This window comes from Eutrigla gurnardus (assembly GCF_963514095.1).
Source record: "Eutrigla gurnardus genome assembly, chromosome: 14".
Taxonomy (NCBI): domain Eukaryota; kingdom Metazoa; phylum Chordata; class Actinopteri; order Perciformes; family Triglidae; genus Eutrigla; species Eutrigla gurnardus.
In genome coordinates this window covers 2,279,696-2,298,827 of record NC_139937.1, presented here as the reverse complement: position 1 = coordinate 2,298,827, position 19,132 = coordinate 2,279,696, and the positions used below count along the sequence as shown (strand labels likewise).

At 42.6% G+C, this 19,132-nt stretch overlaps 3 protein-coding genes across 5 annotated transcripts; 2 read left to right on the top strand and 1 right to left on the bottom strand.

Moving 5' to 3' along the window:
* Window positions 1–1,002: 1,002 nt before the first annotated feature.
* m6pr (mannose-6-phosphate receptor (cation dependent)) lies at window positions 1,003–5,168 on the top strand. Of its 2 annotated transcripts, none has more exons than XM_084027608.1 (7): window positions 1,003–1,096; window positions 2,155–2,327; window positions 2,508–2,677; window positions 2,881–2,990; window positions 3,385–3,515; window positions 3,617–3,743; window positions 3,841–5,168. In XM_084027608.1, exons 1-7 carry the CDS (start codon window positions 1,007–1,009, stop codon window positions 3,961–3,963), a joined length of 924 nt encoding a protein of 307 aa, XP_083883734.1. In that variant the 5' UTR covers window positions 1,003–1,006; the 3' UTR covers window positions 3,964–5,168. The 2 variants fall into 2 exon arrangements, with proteins under 2 accessions (XP_083883734.1, XP_083883735.1); XM_084027609.1 differs by lacking the exon at window positions 1,003–1,096 and adding an exon at window positions 1,114–1,353.
* Window positions 5,169–7,367: 2,199 nt separating this feature from the next.
* On the top strand, window positions 7,368–12,684 carry phc1 (polyhomeotic homolog 1). Of its 2 annotated transcripts, none has more exons than XM_084027584.1 (14): window positions 7,368–7,502; window positions 8,355–8,476; window positions 8,673–8,783; window positions 8,870–8,935; window positions 9,044–9,187; window positions 9,470–9,706; window positions 9,881–10,591; window positions 10,706–10,841; window positions 10,969–11,141; window positions 11,269–11,332; window positions 11,427–11,514; window positions 11,666–11,837; window positions 12,046–12,283; window positions 12,382–12,684. In XM_084027584.1, the coding sequence occupies exons 2-14, from the start codon at window positions 8,360–8,362 to the stop codon at window positions 12,531–12,533; spliced, it is 2,409 nt and encodes an 802-aa protein (XP_083883710.1). In that variant the 5' UTR covers window positions 7,368–7,502; window positions 8,355–8,359; the 3' UTR covers window positions 12,534–12,684. The 2 variants fall into 2 exon arrangements, with proteins under 2 accessions (XP_083883710.1, XP_083883709.1); XM_084027583.1 differs by having other exon boundaries at window positions 10,969–11,165.
* Window positions 12,685–13,438: 754 nt separating this feature from the next.
* Window positions 13,439–18,901, bottom strand: styk1b (serine/threonine/tyrosine kinase 1b). The gene is made up of 10 exons (XM_084027598.1): window positions 18,694–18,901; window positions 17,921–17,975; window positions 16,722–16,892; window positions 15,983–16,315; window positions 15,710–15,891; window positions 15,525–15,599; window positions 14,785–14,990; window positions 14,592–14,632; window positions 14,325–14,421; window positions 13,439–14,226 (listed from the first exon to the last, which is right to left on the bottom strand). The coding sequence occupies exons 2-10, from the start codon at window positions 17,973–17,975 to the stop codon at window positions 14,034–14,036; spliced, it is 1,353 nt and encodes a 450-aa protein (XP_083883724.1). The 5' UTR covers window positions 18,694–18,901; the 3' UTR covers window positions 13,439–14,033.
* Window positions 18,902–19,132: the final 231 nt, after the last annotated feature.

The following is a 19,132-nucleotide window of genomic DNA, read 5'->3' as shown; positions in this document are numbered from 1 at the left end:
CATGGCCCCCAGAGGGTGAATCCGATTGTCTTCGGTGATCCTCTGACTGGACATGCAGAGGCACAAGCAGGGGGATTTCACAAAAGCAGAATTTAGAAATCCAGGATAACGGAAAAAGCGAGGCTTGAACTAGTCTCCTTAGTGTATCCTGGCTTAATACGTTTCATAGGCCAAGCCAGGATGAAGGTGGAAATGTGCGCCCATGGCTTTCTTCAATAGACCACGGTGTCGATGACAGATTTGCTGATGCAGACGTGGAAAAGATGCATACAGCCGCTACTCCTCACCAGCTGCAGCTTCTGAAGGACATTTATGAGGAAATTAAGCATATAATATGCATCAAAAAGGAAATTTTAATATAGGCTGTAAAAAAAGAGTGAGGCAGACAATCTAACAAAGCGGAGCGACAGAATGGGAAGCCTAAAAATCTACATTTACTAACCACGGCTCTGAAGCCATCATTATTGTACCATTCGTTACTTAGTGTGTGTGTGTAACCTACTTTATTGAGCGGCTTGTACTATATGGTCTGGGTGAATGAAAGTTCCTCTTGTGTGCTTTAGTGCACGTTATACTGGAATATCCGGGAGTCTTATTCTGAAAAGGTATAAACAGGAAGTGACCTGCCTGTAATGCGCTGCTTTTTTAACTATGTGAGCCTAGTAAAACAGTTTCCTAAAATGTAAGGCAAAATACATTGAAAAAAACATGGAATAACTCATCGGAGTGACTGCTGACTGAACACACAAGGACCAGGATTAATGAAACCTGGCCATTAGCCTGGTCTGGAGCAGGCTAACTGCACAGAATAAATCTTATAAACATGATAATAGGTAACTTATGTGCCACTGCTTTCATGAAACTGAATCGAAGCTAAATTAAGCTAGGATAACTGGAAAATCCTGGCACAACATTTTTAAAAAAGGTGTCTGTCTCAGGTCAGCTGATGCGGATGTGGGGGAATTCAGCTGCATCTCATTGGTCGTGCTCCAGTTCGGACGGTCACATGCGCGCGCGTGTGTTTAGTTTCATTTCCGCACTCCGCTGTCGCCCGGAAGCCGTTAGCCTCTTCGAAGCCGCTTCACACATTTTGAGGGTAAGCGCGTTTATTGCCCCACAGGGATGAAGCCGTGCAGTTAATAACGTTTATGTAAAAGCCGCACAGTTCGACCAGAGGCACTTTATTGTATCTGCGTCACAAAACAGTAGCTTAACAGCGTGAGAGAGTGAAACCAGGAAGCTCTAGTTAGCGTGAGGAAGCTCGCTGCATCACCGACGGGCTGCTCGTTCAACAACGGTCAAGCTGTAACTGACAAAGCTTCCCCAAAGTATTTACAGTAGACGACCATGAAGGTAGGTGAACCGTGTGGCAGAAAGTTAGGCTCTCTGAAGCTTGCAGGTGGATTTCTAACTGACGGCGTCCTCTAGAAAAGTTATTGCCTCGTGCGCAGACGAACAGAGTTTCGCATGTTCAGACTCAAACATATGTGGTGTCACATCTTGGTTTCCCAGTTACCTGATTACTTCATACAGTTCGTATTCTGCTTTTATGTCCTTCTGAAGCAAACACTTAATGTCCAGTAAATGGACAGGTAGTTTCCTCCTAGTGTTTTTGTTGTCCTTTGTTCAGGAAGCAAATACATGGACATGCAAGTATCTTTATAATGAACAGGAGACATGCAATTAAAAATCCCACCATTTAAGTTTGAATGATTTCAAATAGGAGTGGCCTGTCTGCTTACAATCCCTTCTCTTGTGATAAGTAGTATCCTGATGTGTGTTTTTGGGGAGTAAATGGAGAAACATGGATTAAATAAACATGTTTTTTTTTTTTGGTTATTCAGTGACTTAAAAACTGGACAAATCGAGGTGCTTTATGAATGCAAAACACATAACACTGTAATACTACCATTCAGCAGTCCTGTTGATTTGCAGCTTTGTCCACTCTAGAGTAGTCAACTTTTATTTGAGTAAAATGTGTCGATTTATCTCTGATGGTAAACAGTTTATATCGTCTCATGCCATATATTTTCATGTTGTCCAACCCTAATTGCAAATTAATTATAAGTATTGTGAGAATTGCTTGAATGGTGATAAATTACATTTGAGGATCTATTGTCAATCCATTTTTTTTCATTTGAACATTTGTGCCAGATGGTGAACAGTCGTGGTGGAGGGTCCTTCCTGGTGTGGACTCTGGTTGTTCAGCTGGTCCTGTGTGGGAGCGGGGTTTACTCAACCGACAGCACCAAGAGCTGTAAACTGGTACAAGAGTCTGACTCGGAACGCAAAGTCCTCAGTCGACTAGAGCCACTTGCTCATAAGAAGTAAGAAGTGACTCTGTCGTGCACCTTCATATTCAGTGTGACTTTAGATGGTTTTCATCATTTTAATGACTGAATATGCAAACCAACCACGTTGGAAGCATTTTTGCCTGATTATCCTTTCCCATTCGGTGTTCACCACTGTCTCACATTGTTTACTGGGATTTGTTCTCATGTTGGCAGCTTTACAGCAGAGAGCAAGGAAGGAACTGAGAGTTACACATATGTGTTCCAGTTGTGTGGGGATGCCGGCGGTATTCCAGGAGCTGGGGTCATTCAGTACGACAGCCAGAAACAGGACACTAAACCAACAGTGATTGGCATGTATAATGCAACGGAGGCCATTGGAGGAAGTAAGTGTCTGGGGAAAATGAAAGACTCTTTAATTTATTCTTTGTGTGTGAATGTTAATCATCTGGAAAATTGCATTGTGTTTTAGAGACAAACTAAATAGCCTATAAATACTTGGGAACTGTTTCCTGTTAATTCTTGAGATATTAAACATTTCATACTGTAGATCCACCGTGTCTGTTTTGACACTTTACTGCTCTTGCAGGTGACTGGGTGATGTTGATCTACACAAACGGTGACCGATATGATGGCCACTGTTCCAAGGAATTTAGGAGAGCCATGATCATGATCTCTTGCGACAAGAAAGCGGATGTGGTAAAAAAAAAAACACATGGAGGTTTTTAAATGATTTATTGAAAGAAGTGTGTTCAAACCAAAAGTGGCCCCCTATTTAAACCAAGGGACTGCTTTGGTGGTGGCAGGTTGCCCAGGGCTTCACAACCAAACCAAAAGATATCGGAGTGATTTAGTTCTTCATTCTGATTATAACAAAGAGAAGCAGTAGAAATTCATGTTACAAAGTCATTTACAGGGATTCAGGGTCAACTTTTGCCGGAGCCCCTCTGCATCAGAACCCCATAGTTTATTGACATGAATAGCGTGGTCGTGTTTTTCACACGGTTCAATTGAAAGTGTGAAGTCTTGCGGCCCCGTCTCCTCCTCTTAGTGTGGGTTGCCTTGCATTTACCTTTTTGTATCTCACTCCCAGGGCCAGATGAAGGTGGTGCGGGAGGACAGGCAGAGGTTGCAGGACTGTTTCTACCTGTTCGAGCTGGACTCCAGTGCCATATGTGAAGCTGTTCAGTCGCATATCAGCACCGGCTCCATATTACTCATCATGTGTGTAAATACAGTCTGTCATGAGACGCAAAAACACACCTTCATGTTAAAGCACATGCTGTTATAAATAATTGGTGATTATAGCCCTTCTCTTCTTCCAGTGGTTTCTGCCTTCTGGCTGTTTATCTCATTGGAGGTTTCCTCTACCAACGACTGATCGTTGGAGCAAAAGGCATGGAGCAATTCCCAAATTATGCTTTTTGGGTGGAGGTTGGCAATCTGACAGCGGTAAGTCTACTGCCGTTTATGCAATAACGTCTTTCAAATATCAGGCACATGTGAGTTTTATGAATAATCCATAATACACTTTTACTTCCCCTTACAGGATGGGTGTGACTTTGTATGCCGGTCTCGAAATCGGGAGGGAGCCCCGGCTTACAGGGGAGAGGCCATCGAAACATTAGAAGAAGAGCCAGAGGAGAGAGATGACCACTTACTACCTATGTGACCTCAAAACGTCAGAAATGGGACAGAAATGTTCACTGTGTGACACAGTTTACACTTTCACAAGCTGCAGGTTGCTGTGAGACACAAGTCTTGTTTTTCTTGTGCTGGTTTATGTTAGGACCTGTCGACACTGCGTCTATTCCAGACTTGTGCCGAGGGCGAATACTGTGTGATCTGCTCATCACTTTAGGGCATGTTACTCATAAGGCTCATAGGACAGAAAAGGGGAGAAGCTAAGAAGGTGGATTTAAACTAAATGACATACTGTATTATCATTTTCTGCTTTTCTGCTAATGATTGGTGTTTTGAAGTTGGTTTTCCTGGGTCCTGGTTGTGCACTGACAGTTGCAGATTACAGAACACACTGCTTTTGTTTGTGTCATTTGGCTTTAGTCAGTTTATTTGTTTGTGTTTTGGAAGTTTGAGAAGTAATATAAGAATGTAATTGTTAAGTTCTGTGACTGTGCTTACAGCCGTGCTACGCAAGTAGAAATAGGTTGACTGACTTGGATTTTTAGTTGAGCATCTTCCTTTCTCCCACCTCGCATGGAAAAGCTTCTACATCGATGCTAACATCTCTCTAAAATGTTGAGTATTGTCAGCTTCCTGACTGAAATGAACTTGAGGGCTATAACTAAATGTCCTCTTATATTTTTATCAGAAAGGTCAACAATGCTCTTGCAGGGCTAAACTTGCAAATTTGATGTCTGAAACAAAGCATCAAACTAAAATTCCAAATTAGATCAATTAGAAGATATGAATATGAATTCTGCTATTCATAATTTATGATATCCAAAACTACAGTATGTATGTAGTATATGTACTTGTATTTCATAGTTTAAATGAACATCCCCAGCAAAAGACCAATATTCATAACCTGTTTATAATGAATGTTACAGTGGGTAAACTGGCCTGGATGCCCACGTGATTACACTGACCCAAGCACTGCACACACACAAACACACACACGCACAAATAGGTGAAGAGTAGACCGTCTTGACCAAATATTTGGGCTGTTTTCACACCTGATGCTTTGCTTCTTTGGAAGGATAGAGCTGCAATGAAAGCACTTAATTCTATACACCTCCTATGTCGATGTGTAATGGTTGTAAAAATGTGACTCTGAAAATGAAATAAGGTTTGTAATATTTTTAGAAGCCGCAAATGATTAATGCTACGGATTAAAGCAGGATTTTTTGACATTGATCCAAATTGATATTTCTGTTGTGAATCAAGTTACTATATTATGGTCAGTGTGAACTCTTGTGTTTTCATTTGTTTCTACCACTTGCTTTTTGTGTTTATTAGGTTGACATTCCTTTGCTTAGGTCAGGAAATCAACTCCTTGTGGTTGTAGTGAACTGAACAACTTCTAGATGAATATACAGTTATGGTCCATTTGTTTCAAGGATTACTTTAAGCCTCTATATGAAGGGAGTATTATGTATGCCCATTGTAGTGGTGAAATGAGTACACATCCAAGTGCACTCACCTTAAATGAATGTAAAATGTTTTAATAAAAACATTTCATGCACAACACATTTTATAAATAATGTATTTATATGAGCTTTATGCTTGATCTTTGCACATTCTGGGTGTATTTTGACACCTTTTAAAACCTTCTGCCTGATGTCCCAGGGAAAAAAATTGGATTTACCCATTTTTGTTTTTTATCAGTGGTTTGTAAGCCAAGCATGAAGGCTAAAAAACAAAATTCACCAAGCAACCTTATTCAAACAAACTTGTTGAATGCAAACTACATTGAGCTGTCATTCTTACATTGCCCATCTGCCATGAGGGTGAAGTAATTACACGACATGATTAAATTAAAGACATACTTGCAGTCTTGTAAGCAAGCAGATGTTGCCCCTGGTAATGGTAAAGATTAAACTTTGGGTTAGGGGAGGCGGAGCTAAAATGATCATCTCTAATGGTTTAAACAACTTTCACTTACACAAGCAACTTGCCAGAGTGGTGTCCAATCGCAGACTTCTGATTGGACACAGACTTACCTCTAAGAACAAATACTTTTTTCATTTCAAGTGCACATGTTTAAACAAACAGTAGTCACATTTCAGATATGCCCCCTCACTATCCTCTCCCACAGTTTACTGAGTCTATGCGTGTAGGTCTACCATACAACTTGCTACCCTACCTCCTAAAAACCAAAACAGTAGTATAATTTGCTATCGTTACCGCCTGTATGTCTGTTTCAAGTTGTTAAATGATGGATTTACATTTTATATATATATATATATATATATATATATTTAAGTATTCGATTTGAGGTGAATCCACTCCATGAAACAATTTATGATTTTTCTTAAGATAGAAAATACTATATATTTCAAGCAAATTAAGAAACACAATTGCTATTGTTCTCATAATTTGAATAACCAATGCATAAAGACAGTTTGTAGTAGGTAAATAGTAAAGTATAGCAAGCCTCAGTGTTGTGCATGAACGAGTTCAAAGGAACGCGTTCTTTGAACACGTTAATTTTTCTGTGAACTTTGAACTGAACGCAACACATTTGTAAATCTTGAACGTGAATTAGTTCAGCTTGTGTGAAATGAACGACGAACATCGATGTTGAGGTCCAATTAAACGTTACGGGATTTGTTTTCTCCCAATGAGTCGAGTGACACGACCTGCACTAACAGCCGTCGTTAGGGGTGGGCGGATCAATCCAAATATCGATAGTATCATACCAAGGTGACGGTATTGGATCGATACTAGCGTGATGAGATCGATATTCTTGTTGTAGTTTCTCTTCTATAAGTTTGTGTGAGCCCAGCGTAATTATAATAACAATAATAATAATAAGCAGGACACTACAGGGAGTCGAACCCCATCAGTAAACTGAAAGTACTACCACCACTGTCTTTTTATATTATTATTGCCATTATGTATTCATTCATATTGCATTTATGAATTACATATACATTGATTTAGAAATATATATCCATTAATGAATACATTTGATTGACATTGATTTATACATTTTTTATTTACATTAATGTATACATTATACAACATTCATTTATAAATTACAGATATACATTACAGTCCTTCTGTGAAAATAAACTTTTTTTCACGAGGCATCAACTGTTTCTTCCCTTTTCTTCACAATAGTGAACAATTTAACAAGGCACAACTAGTTTCTTTCTTTTTCCACATTAGAGCTTTCCATATTAGTGTACTTTGATTGAACACCCATCTTATATATAATAAAAGAAACAAATTACGTTTTATCTACGCGTGCGTATGTATGGGATCTACACACGCCAATACAGAAGGTGGCGGTGTGTTTGTTTCTTTTGTAACGTTGGTTTTCCAGCCGTCACACACAAAGAAGAAGAAGGAGGAGGAGGAAAACAAGAAGAGGAAGAAGAAGAAGAAGAAAGCGAGTTGTAAGGGGCGGGGCTTCGTTGGAGGCAAAACGCCTGAAAGGGGTTATCGTTGTTTGCAATTCAAACCAAAATCTCAATATACACTTGAGTACATTTGGGTGCGAAAAGGACAGAATACAAAGGAAAGGTAAACACATAAGCACACCGAAACACACTCAACTTTCTCAACTTATAATTTTTGCACGACTGATAGCCAGGTAGATGCTAGCTTTCTGCTTGCAGTAAACAGCTAACGTTGCTAGTTAGTTAGCATTTCTGCAACTAACGCTCCACCTTTTCTACTAGCGAGTGTTAGGACCAGCCGTTGACTGCTTTATCGCTTTCACTTAATGTTAATGTGTTTTAGTTATGTTGTGGCAGACGTTTGTTTCGAGATCGGTTAGCTAACTGGCCTCTGGTCCATTGTGGCTAGCTTCTTTATAACTTGGTGTTTTGAGCTTTCCTCCATGTTGTTCTTCCTCTCGCGTTCATCCATTATGTTGACAACTGGTCTGCTAATGTAAACACCTCCATGCCCACGCCTGCCACCGTCAGTGGTGCAGCAGTGACGTCTGGAAGGCTCATAAGTAAGGCTGGCTGATAATACTGTTTGTGTACGGGTGTGTCAAGCTGTGATTTTTGGATCCTCTGCCAGAATAAACCTCAGTGAACGTACCTCCATTGAAACCAAGCAAAGTACTGGACATGTTGACTACTCGGCTGTGTTTCTAGACGGTCTTCCTTTTTGTTAGACGTGTTTGTTAGACATTTGAAACGTACTGAATTCACACCGAGTTTTGTTGTAGTATACATAAGCTTGGAACTCAGTATTTAAGTTTTCATATGTGCCTTTATTAAAGTGTCCCCAGTAAAGAATGCCAGATTACATGTTCAACAACTTCAGGCCAAGGCATTTACAGTTAAGAAATTGTGCATTAATAATAATATTTATTGTGTATACAACAAAAGCAATTGGTCATAATTTCTGTGTTTTGAGCAGCAAACATGGATGCAGGCGAGGACCAGAATGCAGGCGGCGCCAGTGGAAATTCTCAGACAAGTGGGAACTCTCGTGCACCCCAGATAGCACACATGTCTTTATATGAGAGACAGGCTGTACAGGTGTGCACACACAACTGCATGGATGTGATGAAAGGACTACAGTTTGTTATCGTGAATTGATAAAAAAATATATAAATACAACAGCTTATGGACGGGTTTAAGCAACCTCTCTTTGTGTGTGTGTGTGTGTGTGTGTGTGTGTGTGTGTGTGTGTGTGTGTGTGTGTGTGTGTGTGTGTGTGTGTGTGTGTGTGTAGGCTCTTCAAGCACTACAAAGACAGCCGAATGCAGCTCAGTACTTCCAGCAGCTCATGCTGCAGCAGCAGATCAATAGTGCCCAACTCCACAACTTGGCTGCCGTGCAACAGGTAACTAGAATTATGACAGGACAATGCGGTCAGTACAAAAAATATGATAAACAGAATCCTTTCACCCCTTTCTCACCTTAAACCAGGCCACGCTTGCAGCAAGTCGTCAGTCCAACACTCCAAGCAACAGCATGTCCCAGGCAAACACCACTGTAAGTTTTGTTGTAAGTTGTTTGAATTATGAATTACCCAGCTAGTTTTTTTTTAAATTATTATAAGGTAGGGATGATAGAAATAACATAATTTTCTGTTCCTCCCAGGTCAACCTAAGCACCACATCTGCAGGAGGGACCATGACCAATCCCCGTGCCCATGGTCCAGCCACCTCTGCAACAACAACAGCTCTTAACCAGTCAGTGTTGCTGGGTGGAAATTCTGCAGGACAGGGGCAAATGTATCTTAGGGTAAGTTAAAAAATCATGGTGCACTATGTCCATCTTTGAGTATTAATCAATTTACTGAAGGCATATTGAGCTTGTATGTGTCACTAATCCTTATGACATAATATTAATTTATTCTGTTTGCGAAAGCTTACTGATGCTTGGTTCACACAGATGCAGCAATACTGCATAATCACTTGGAAGTGCCTTTCAAAGTGCCTTCACTTATTACCAAAAAGGTCTTTAAGGAGTCATTCACTGAAATACTTGTTTTTTACAAGATTGACTGTCTTGCTCCTCATGTAGGTCAACCGCTCTCTCAGGGCTCCCCTTGCCTCTCAGCTCATCTTCATGCCTGGTGGTACAGCAACAGCTACTGTAGCAACAGTTGCCCAGACACAGCAGCAGCAGCAGCCACAGCAACAGCAACAACAACAACAACAACAACACCAGCAGCACCAACAGCAACAGCACCAGCAACAACAGCAGCAGCAGCAACAGCATGAAGTCGGTCCTACCAGTGCCCAGTCTGACAATGATCAGGTTTGAGTAACACCTGAAGTCTGAGCTATTTAAAGTCATACACTCTTAAATGTGGGATATTTTAAGAGATATGATTAAATGTCATGGGAGGAGTATTTGACTCCACCAAGCACATTCCTGCTACTTTTTCTCAAATGCATTTTCCCACAACCCCTTCCTTTCTTTATATTCTAGGTGCAGAATCTGGCCCTCCATTGCACTTCCACTCCCAGAGCAGTTTCCGTCAAGTCTGAGCTTCCCGAGAGGAAAGATGTTTCTGGCTTTCCTCTCAGTCAGCAGCAGACTTTCACCCAAACAGCTCAGCAGCAACAAGTGCAACCACAACAGCACCAACAAATGGCCAAACCCAACTTTACCCAGCAGTCCACTGCCAACACCATGACTGTAAAGACTGGTACCCCTGCTGCTTCTGTAGCTCCTTCCTCCGCCTCCTCTCAAGCACTCCCTCTTTCCCAACTCCTCCTGTCCTCTTCTGCTTCCCCCGTCATCCTGGTGCCCACCACAAATGTTACTACCACCACCCAGGGCTACTCCATTGGCTCAATGACCCAAAAAGCCAACGTTAACACGCAGACTCTGGTGGTGCAGCCCCTACAACAAACCAGCACTACTGCAGAAAAAGGACCTGTGCCAATCCAGCCCAAAACAGCTCAGGGACACCGTTTACCTGTGCAGCTGCCTCCTCGACACCCACCTCACATTCTGCCAGCGCCACCTAGCAACAGCCAGCACAACAGTCCCCACATCCCTGTGCAGCTTGTGGGAGCCAGGCAGGGCTTAACAGGAAACACTCAGGCTGTGGCCTTGGCACAGGCACGAAGCAACATGGCCCAGGAAGGTCCAGCTGCTGGAAATGTTAACACAGTCTCCAACAACAGTGCTATGGTAAGATCAACTGCTGAAAGGACATGCTTGGTGACACTGATACTCTTTGGTTACTTGTAAGGATAGCTATCAGTACTGTCAGGAACCATAACTTTTTCCCCCACATACCACCAGATTAAGCCTGCCATTGGCTCTCTGAAGAGAAAATCTGACTGTGATGCACCAAATGAGATGGTGACAGAATCCTCAGACTTTGCACCCCTGAAAGACGCTGCTCCTCCCCTATCCCCTGCCCCTGCAAAGGACTCGGGTATGTCAATTTGTCATCTCCAAATCAAGCCTAGATTATTTGTAGCAATGATTTACAATAAAAGTAATTGTAAGTATAGCAATCTGGTTGAAAGCTCATTTTCCCTTTTTCTTTTGTTCCTCCCTAGCTCCTCCTGTAGCAGCTGCCTTCTCATCTCCTCCCACTCTGTCCTTGCCCCTGTCAAGAGTCGGGCATGGGGACAAAGACAGAGCGCCTGTTCCCCAGGCAGTGGTCAAACCTCAAGTCCTCACCCACCTCATAGAGGGCTTTGTCATCCAGGAGGGAGCAGAGCCCTTTCCCGTCAGTGTGCACAACTATGATGATGTAGATTTCACATTAAATCAAATCTCTTATTTGAAATACACTGGCGATGCACCTTTCCATGCGGACAAGTTCCTTACTGACGAGCTTGTTTTTGATGTGACAGGTTGCTGGACTCCTCAAAGACAGAGATTTTGCCCTGGTTGGCCGCTCGGACAATGGACCTGCATGTATGTGTTTTTTAACCATCAACTATATTACCATGAATCTGTATGTATTCATTTTTCCTTAATTAGTAGCATTGTTTAATCTGTTCCTTTTCAGTGTTAAAGTGTGAGTACTGTTTAAGCCTCGCCCCAGCCAGCCAGTTCAGAGGATCAAAGAGGTTCTGTTCAAATACTTGTGCAAAGAGGTATGATTTACTTCAGCTCCCCATATCGTTTGGTTTAATGTTTGTTGATGTTGTACATATCTAATGTTGTACATACATAAAAAGTAAAAAACTCAAAAGTGAACAAAAATCTAAGAATTGTCTTCCCGATTCATTGTTCCCGGATCCGCAGGTATAATGTGAGCTGCAGCCAACACTTCAAGACGAGCAGAGGGAGGAGTGCATCAGGGCTGGCACCACCACCAGCACCCACTGAGAGCGCTGCTCGACGAAGGGGTCCCTCTCGCAGGAGCCGTTCTAATAGCACCTGCAATAAAATATCAAGCAGGCATCTGCCTGTTAAGGTGAGATCTGGAGGTCAAAGGATGAGAAGCTCAGTTTCCTCCTGAGAACCGTATACTTGCAATTGTCTTCATTAAGGGGAGAGTGAATGGCTTGAGAAAGTACACAGTCAGACTAACACATTTGGTTTGGGCTTTTCATGAAATGTCTTGAAAAATATAATCTTACTATTTGAAGTTTTATCATTGGCTTTTGTATCTCCACTCATAGTGTCACTCTGAATCCAGTCGCTCGGAGGATATATCCAGCGACGGGGAGGAAGAGGAGGACGATTCTCCGTCACTGTCCCCGAGCTCCTCGCGCTCCTGCTCGAGAGCCGAGCGCAGCGCTCCTCCGTCTGACAGCTCAGCTCCTGGTAGCCTCCCACTAGAGGGGGCGAACTTTCTCTCAGCAACTCCTGCCCAATGGAGTGTGGAAGAGGTCTGCAGGTTTATCTCTTCACTCCAAGGTTAGTGTTCAGTGATTGGACAACAGTGTTGTAAGCAGTAGCCATGTCTCGTGTCGTCTTTTTCTACTAATTCTGTCTTCCTGTCCGGCGGTGTCCAGGCTGTGAGGAGTTGGCTGCCCAGTTTCTGTCACAGGAAATCGATGGACAGGCTCTGATGCTCCTGCGAGAGGACCATCTCATCTCCACCATGAATATCAAGCTGGGTCCTGCTCTCAAGATCTGTGCCTCCATCAACACCCTGCGTGAGTGATGCAGTGACTTCTATAGAGAGACGTTAGGATCGCTTTCTCACTGATGACCCCCCACTGGAATTAATACCTGGACCTGATCTTCTTTTAGTAAGAAGTTAAAAAGACTAAGACCTATGGGGACAGTGAGGGGTGCTTTTTTTCTTCTTCTTTTTTTTTACAAAAAACAATGGTGCACCCTCAGTCAGGTGGAGACAGGGGTGGGCGGTTTACTTTCTGGACATTGAATGTGCAAAAACGTTCTATCAGATGTTCCCTATGTACTGTTACGTGTGAGTGGTGAACATGGGAAGTCTGAAGTATCCTTGTTGTGTGTTTTTTCTGTCGCTGTGAGTAAGAAGCCTTTTGTATACTCAGCCTGCAGTAACCGATGATAGGACTCTAACTAGGACAGCTAACCCGCTGGGTTAAACAAACCAACAACGTTGCCTTCTTGCTGTATTTCAAGCTGTGCTTTTAACTTTAGGGACATGATTTGGAGTGGTGTCCACGTCAGTCCACTTCATTTATATATTTTAGTCTTTTTAGTTGTTCTTTGTTCTCTTCACAATAGAGGCTCCAATCACACCGAGCTAAAGACACTCAAAGCGCCTTGTATTTGAATTAGTTCATTTTTACCAGTTATTAATTAAAACTTTAGTTTTGTATCTTTTCCATTTTGTACTACAATCAAAAATATTTTTTCATGGATATGATATAGTCTTAGTAGCTTTAATCAACTTAACTACCTGAAAATAGGTATTCCTTGCGGTTCTCAAGGCTGAAGGAAGTGCTCTGTGTACATGTATGCAGTACTACCAATAAACAATACCTGTTACTGGCCCTCTGTGTGTGTATGCTTATCTGATGATGTCCAGTTGAAAAGGAAAACGATAATTATAGAACTTGCGGTAAAATCTTTATTCACATATAAATTTGTGTAAACAGTTTGTGCTCCTTTCTTCATCTTAGATGTTTACATGAACATCTTGCTTATAGAAAAACCATTGAGTGTTATAACAGTGTAATAATAGCATAAATACTTTTATGTGCCCTTCATTTCCAGAACTTCCAAATATGGATTCATACAAAAATGTGGTAATGACGTACCACATCGGTTAATATACATTTGCTCAGACAAGATCTGTAAACCGTCATTAATCGACAGTATCGACTACGAGTTCCGGATGCAGCGGCTGTTCATTGGTCAAGTTTACAAATCTTAAAGTATACGACAACAACATTACTGGCTGTGTTTCCCCAACTGAACCTCAAAGATTAAGGTAGTAAAAGACATTCATGAGGTTCACAGAAGAAAACAACTTACTTACCATACAGTTTTTCTTGTCTCCAAATCAGAAGTACAATACATAACAAAGTTAAATTAAATTTCCGTGCCCAAAGCGCTCGTAAACAGAGGTTGAAACACTTTCCTGCACCGCAGAGAAATAGTTTGTACAAGTGCAGCATCGGGGTACCGTTGGGGAGAATAGTGCAATTTATTTTGCTGGCACAGGCAGCGATCAGAAAACTGTGTAGCTGTTGGCTTCCCCGAATCCTGCTTCCTGCAGGTACTGCTCCATGTTTACTGTCCCAGACACCTTGAGGACTTTGTCAGAAGCACTTTTCTCTCCTGAGCGGATCTTGCGGCTCACCTCGGCCAGAGAGGGTCGATCTTGATCCTTCCACTGGCAGCAACCTTTAATGATGGAGTACCTGACAGAGACACAGAGAGAGTTACAGCGCAGTTGTTAAAGAGGGAAATGGTAATCTGCTTCAGGGCTGGTTGTGTGTTTCATCTGCAGCGTACTTACAGCGTGTTGGAACAGTTGGAAGGTTTTTTCAAACTTTTCCCGCGTTGATGAAACTGTAGAAGCTCGTTTACTGAGATTTCTGCAAACGGAGCTTCACCTGGAGAGAAGGGAGGAGAAGTAAGTATGAAGAAAAAAACAAATAAATCATGTTAGCATTCAATACCACTATAAAGTAGTCTGTTTATGGGTTTGCATTAGCTATGAACCAGAGATACTGTATGTATGGTAACATTAAAACTCTAAATGGTCCTCATTTACTCTACTTACCCAAAGTTGCCATTTCATACAGTAAGATGCCAAATGACCAGCTGGAGGGGAACACAGAGGCAAATAAGGGTCAAATGAATGGTCTTAATAATATACTCAGCATTTAATAAATGTCTTTGTTTCCATGCTGCAGCCTCTGTGTTGGAGGACGTGAAGAACAGACAACACCAGGGATGAAAACACAAACACTCACATGTCGGCGCTCTGACTGGCAGGTCTCTTGGCCAACATCTCCGGCGCCTGCCATTTCTTCATGCTGGGATCCTCTCTGGTGGTGTCCTGGCTCTTCCTCGTGTACACCCCATGCAGGCCCCAAAGCTTGGCAGTGAACTCCTTGGTGACCAGAACGCTACGGGCACGAATGTTTCCGTGGAGAAGATCCTTGTTGTGAAGGAACTCCTGTTTGGGAAACGACAGATGAGGGGGCGTCTCAGGATTAAACACGTCAGTTCAGTCACCACTGTTGACATGAAGTTAATATGTAAAGGTCCTCCTGAAACCTCACAGAAAGCACCTTCAGTTCAGTATTTATGCTGGGACGGATCCAGTGATTTAAAGCATGAAGAGGAATCTCAATAGTTAATGGCTTAAAAGTGTTTAATAAAATATTAGTCATTATTTAGCTATGCAAGCAGCTCTAGAGACGGTGAGTCCATCTGTTGATCTGTTGGTGGGTTGGTCCAGCAAACTATTGGGCTGATTGCCATTGTATAGATTCATTGTCCCCATAGGATGAATCATACTGACTAGTGACTCCATGAGTTTCCCTGTTTCCCACCAGGAGGTTCACATTTGTGTGGTTGGGTGAACCAGGCCATCTTAGCATGTGTGATAAAGGAGTACTGGAGGGAAAGTCAGGGTTGGTGCATGTCAGGGATTTGAAAGTCAAGTATGTGGTCTAAAAGGTGAGGACATGTTTGCCAGAGTACTGACCAGCGCCGAGGCCACCTGTTTGGCCATGGTAAATATTCGTCTCTCAGTCATCTCACATGGAGGATCCACAGGTTCCTGAAAAGAAAAAGCAAAAAAATAAAATAAATAAATGCTATATCTGATTTGTATATCTGAAGTGAGTGAACACACACATGACAGCAGTATTTCCTCTGTGAATAATCTACCTGTCTGCATCTCCACAGGAAGCTGAGCAGGTCTCTGTTCTCAAGCTCTTCCACGACCGTAACCAGAGGAGCTCGAAGTGAGACCACACCAAGAAGCTCTGGCAGGAAGGGATGCGGTCCCAGCTGGGCCAGGAAGGACGCAAACCCCAGGAAGCTGTGTCTTTCTGTGGCATCAGCGGAATCTGAAGTGGAGAGTGAGATAGGAACGCTGCAGTCACAGAAACCGTGTCCCAAACAATGAAGAGCATTAGATTCCATAGACTTCCATCTCACCTTTGAGGACTCGCAGCACCACATTCCTGTTTTCCATTCGGGCCCTGTAGAGGGACACAGCGGTGTCGGCGCGCAGCGAGAAGGTAACAGGCAGGGGGGTGACCAGGTTAAAGGACTCGGGCAGCCTCTGACGGGGCAACTCCCTGGGCTGGGCAATGGGAGTAAAACTGGGCTTCAAGGGCTCCGGTGGTGGGTTGAGGGGGGGAGAGGGTGTGGCCACAGACCTGGAGAGCTTTTTGGAGGTGTAAGTGGTTGGGGGGTTGAAGGTGGAGTAGGAACTGGACATGTCCAGAGCGATGCTTTCATGCTCCAGGACATTGATACCCGGTGGAGCTATGGACAGAGAGTTAAGGAGAGACAGGGAGGGAGACAAAGGGTCGTTATCATTATAAGATCATTTACATGAGGGTAGGTCAATAGATCGATTCATCTCTCTGTGGTTCTGGTTCTTGAATGTCGCTCTGCAGTCTAACTACAAAGAAATTCATAATGACTCTATAATTGGTTGATCTGTACCGACAGTGTAATTCATGTTTTCAATGTTTTTGATTCCAATGTGGATAAGTTGTATGGCGATTAAAAAGGAATAGAACAAATCTATTTTGCATGTCCGGCAATACAAACGTACACGTGTGGAATCAGCCTGCTGCTTCCTGATGGATTAAGGCCAATTCAGTTTGTGTGACGTTGTGATTTCATTTACTGAGGCTCCACCTCCACTAACAAACTCCTGTCTTACCATCGATGCCATGCAGCACTCTCTTGGAGGCCAACTTGGAGGTGTGCGGATGGATGCGGTCGACCTTCTCTGGACAGAAGCGCAGCAGGAGGATGAAGACCAGCGTGACCAGGAAGCTGGCGAGCAGCAAGATGGGCACGATGATCACCTCCTGCTCGTACACACGGACCTCTGCAAACAGAGACACAATGACTGGGCAAATACAACACATTTGATAGCTAGACAAACCCAAAGAATGCCTATCCTATCAAGCACTCATACTTCAGACAGCCGGGGTCCACAAGACAAAGACATCACGATCAACCCCCCCCCCCCCCCGCCCCAATACAATGACAATAACGACAACAACAACAAATATAATAATAATAATGACAATAACAATAACAACAATAATAATAATGTTAATAATAATAATAATAATTATTATAATAATGATAATTATAATAATAATAACAATAATTCCCCTAACCTAATACTAACCTAAACCCTAAACCAGGTCCAAATGGTCTAGTCACAAAACAGTCTTACAGTCAAAGTTACATGTAGGCAAAGAAATGAATTGCAGCGTTGATTCATGTTAAAGCATATTGTAGCAGCAAGTGCCTCCTTAGTCTCTTTTTAAAAACATGTACAGTTGGAGACATTTGTAAATCTCTATCAAGGTCATTCCATACCTGTGGACCTTTACAGACTATGCTGAAACTGGTACATTTGAGTTTCCGTTTTTTCCCTTTGATATGGTGCTTTTTCCTAGTCTGATAGGCGTGTGATGGAAAATAAATTGTGATCAGTTCACTTAGTTTGTCGTTAAGCCTATTAACAACACAATACATGGTACAAGCATTATAAAAAATGTTGAGTTCAATAATTTTCAGAAAGCCATACCGACGGAAGAGTGGATCAAAGGGGGCATCAAAACTGGACCAGGATATGATACGGATAATTTTTTTCTGCAAGATCAGCAATTTTCCCAGGTCACTCGGAAATGTATTACTCCAAATAATATTACAATAATTCAAGTGAGGCTCAAATAATGACCGGTATAATGTAAGGAGTGCTTCACCAGGTGAAAAATGCCGCAACTTGAGAAATAATCCAACATATCTTGATAGTTTCTTTGATAGTAACTTAACTCTAGAAAGACCAGCTTACTGGCTACATTCATCACATTCTGTATCTGCTGATAAAAAACATCTTACCACAGATAGTATCTCCATGCTTGCAGCGGAAGTCTGCTTCTGATAATGAAGACATCTGTAAAAAATCAAAGAGAGATATGAATGAAGTAGTTCATGCACTCTTTAGTCAAACTTTATATTCCTGAGCTTTCTGGTACTGGTGCTTCCAGTCGTTATGTAAAGCTTCAGGATATTCTGTTTACAGAAACAACAGCTGAAGTGACGGTGCAGTCTGAATCTGGAAAAAAGTAACATGACTCTGGGTGTCCAGTGTGTGAAGGTGTCTGAGCGGACCTGTAACTGAGACCAGCAGCTGAAGATGTCTGTGCCCGACTGGCAACCACAACATTCCTCACCTCCTCAAATTGCTTTTGTTCGGTTATTCTTTCGCACACAACGTTGCTCCTGTCTGTCTCACAGCTGGACCTCAACCGGTGAATGTAACGTATCCTCCAACTGAAGACTCTCTACGGTATATGTGATGTCAGAGCTGCTTTAATGCAGCGTATAGGAAGAGAAATGACACCCAACCATGTGACCATCCTGTCGGACCTCTAAACCAGTTCAGCTGCATTTTCCTCAGCCAGGATTACAGGTGTTGTTCTACACGCCCAAAAGGCAAATGTAAAGCTAGATAGAACAAAACATGTCATCACACAGAGACTGGAAGCAGGTTAACACCGGTTTACACGGATACACGGTTAAATCTATTATCATCCCTACACATGAGCTCACCATAACAATATATTATGCAACTTAAACCAAAAAGACGCACAAATGCATCAAATCCTTACCTCAGCTCCTTCAGTTGTATATTATATCCCAAAGAAAGTGTTCAGTGCTGGTAGTGATGCTTCCCTCCTTCACGCAGTCAGACACTCAGGCATCCTCCCAGCTGAGTGTTGTCCGGGTTCAGCTCCTCATCGTTGTGTTCCCCAGGTGATTTGTCCGGCTCAGGGGATCAGTGCTCTCTGTTTGTTCTTGTGTGCGTTTTCTCAACTCCACCTTCTTCCCGTCTGTGGATCTCTTCCTCCTTCCTCCTTTCTGTCACTCCTCTGTTGTTAAAAGCGGAGTCGCACATTGATATGTAGTTCATGAAGATCCACGGTCTCGCCTTTCTTTCAGAGTTTGCTCGACCACATTCTGCAATTAGCTGGTTTCCCTCCTCTGAGGTCGACACATCGGCTCTTCTGGCCCTGCCTCCATCCTGTTTGTTCAGAGAAACTGGTCCTG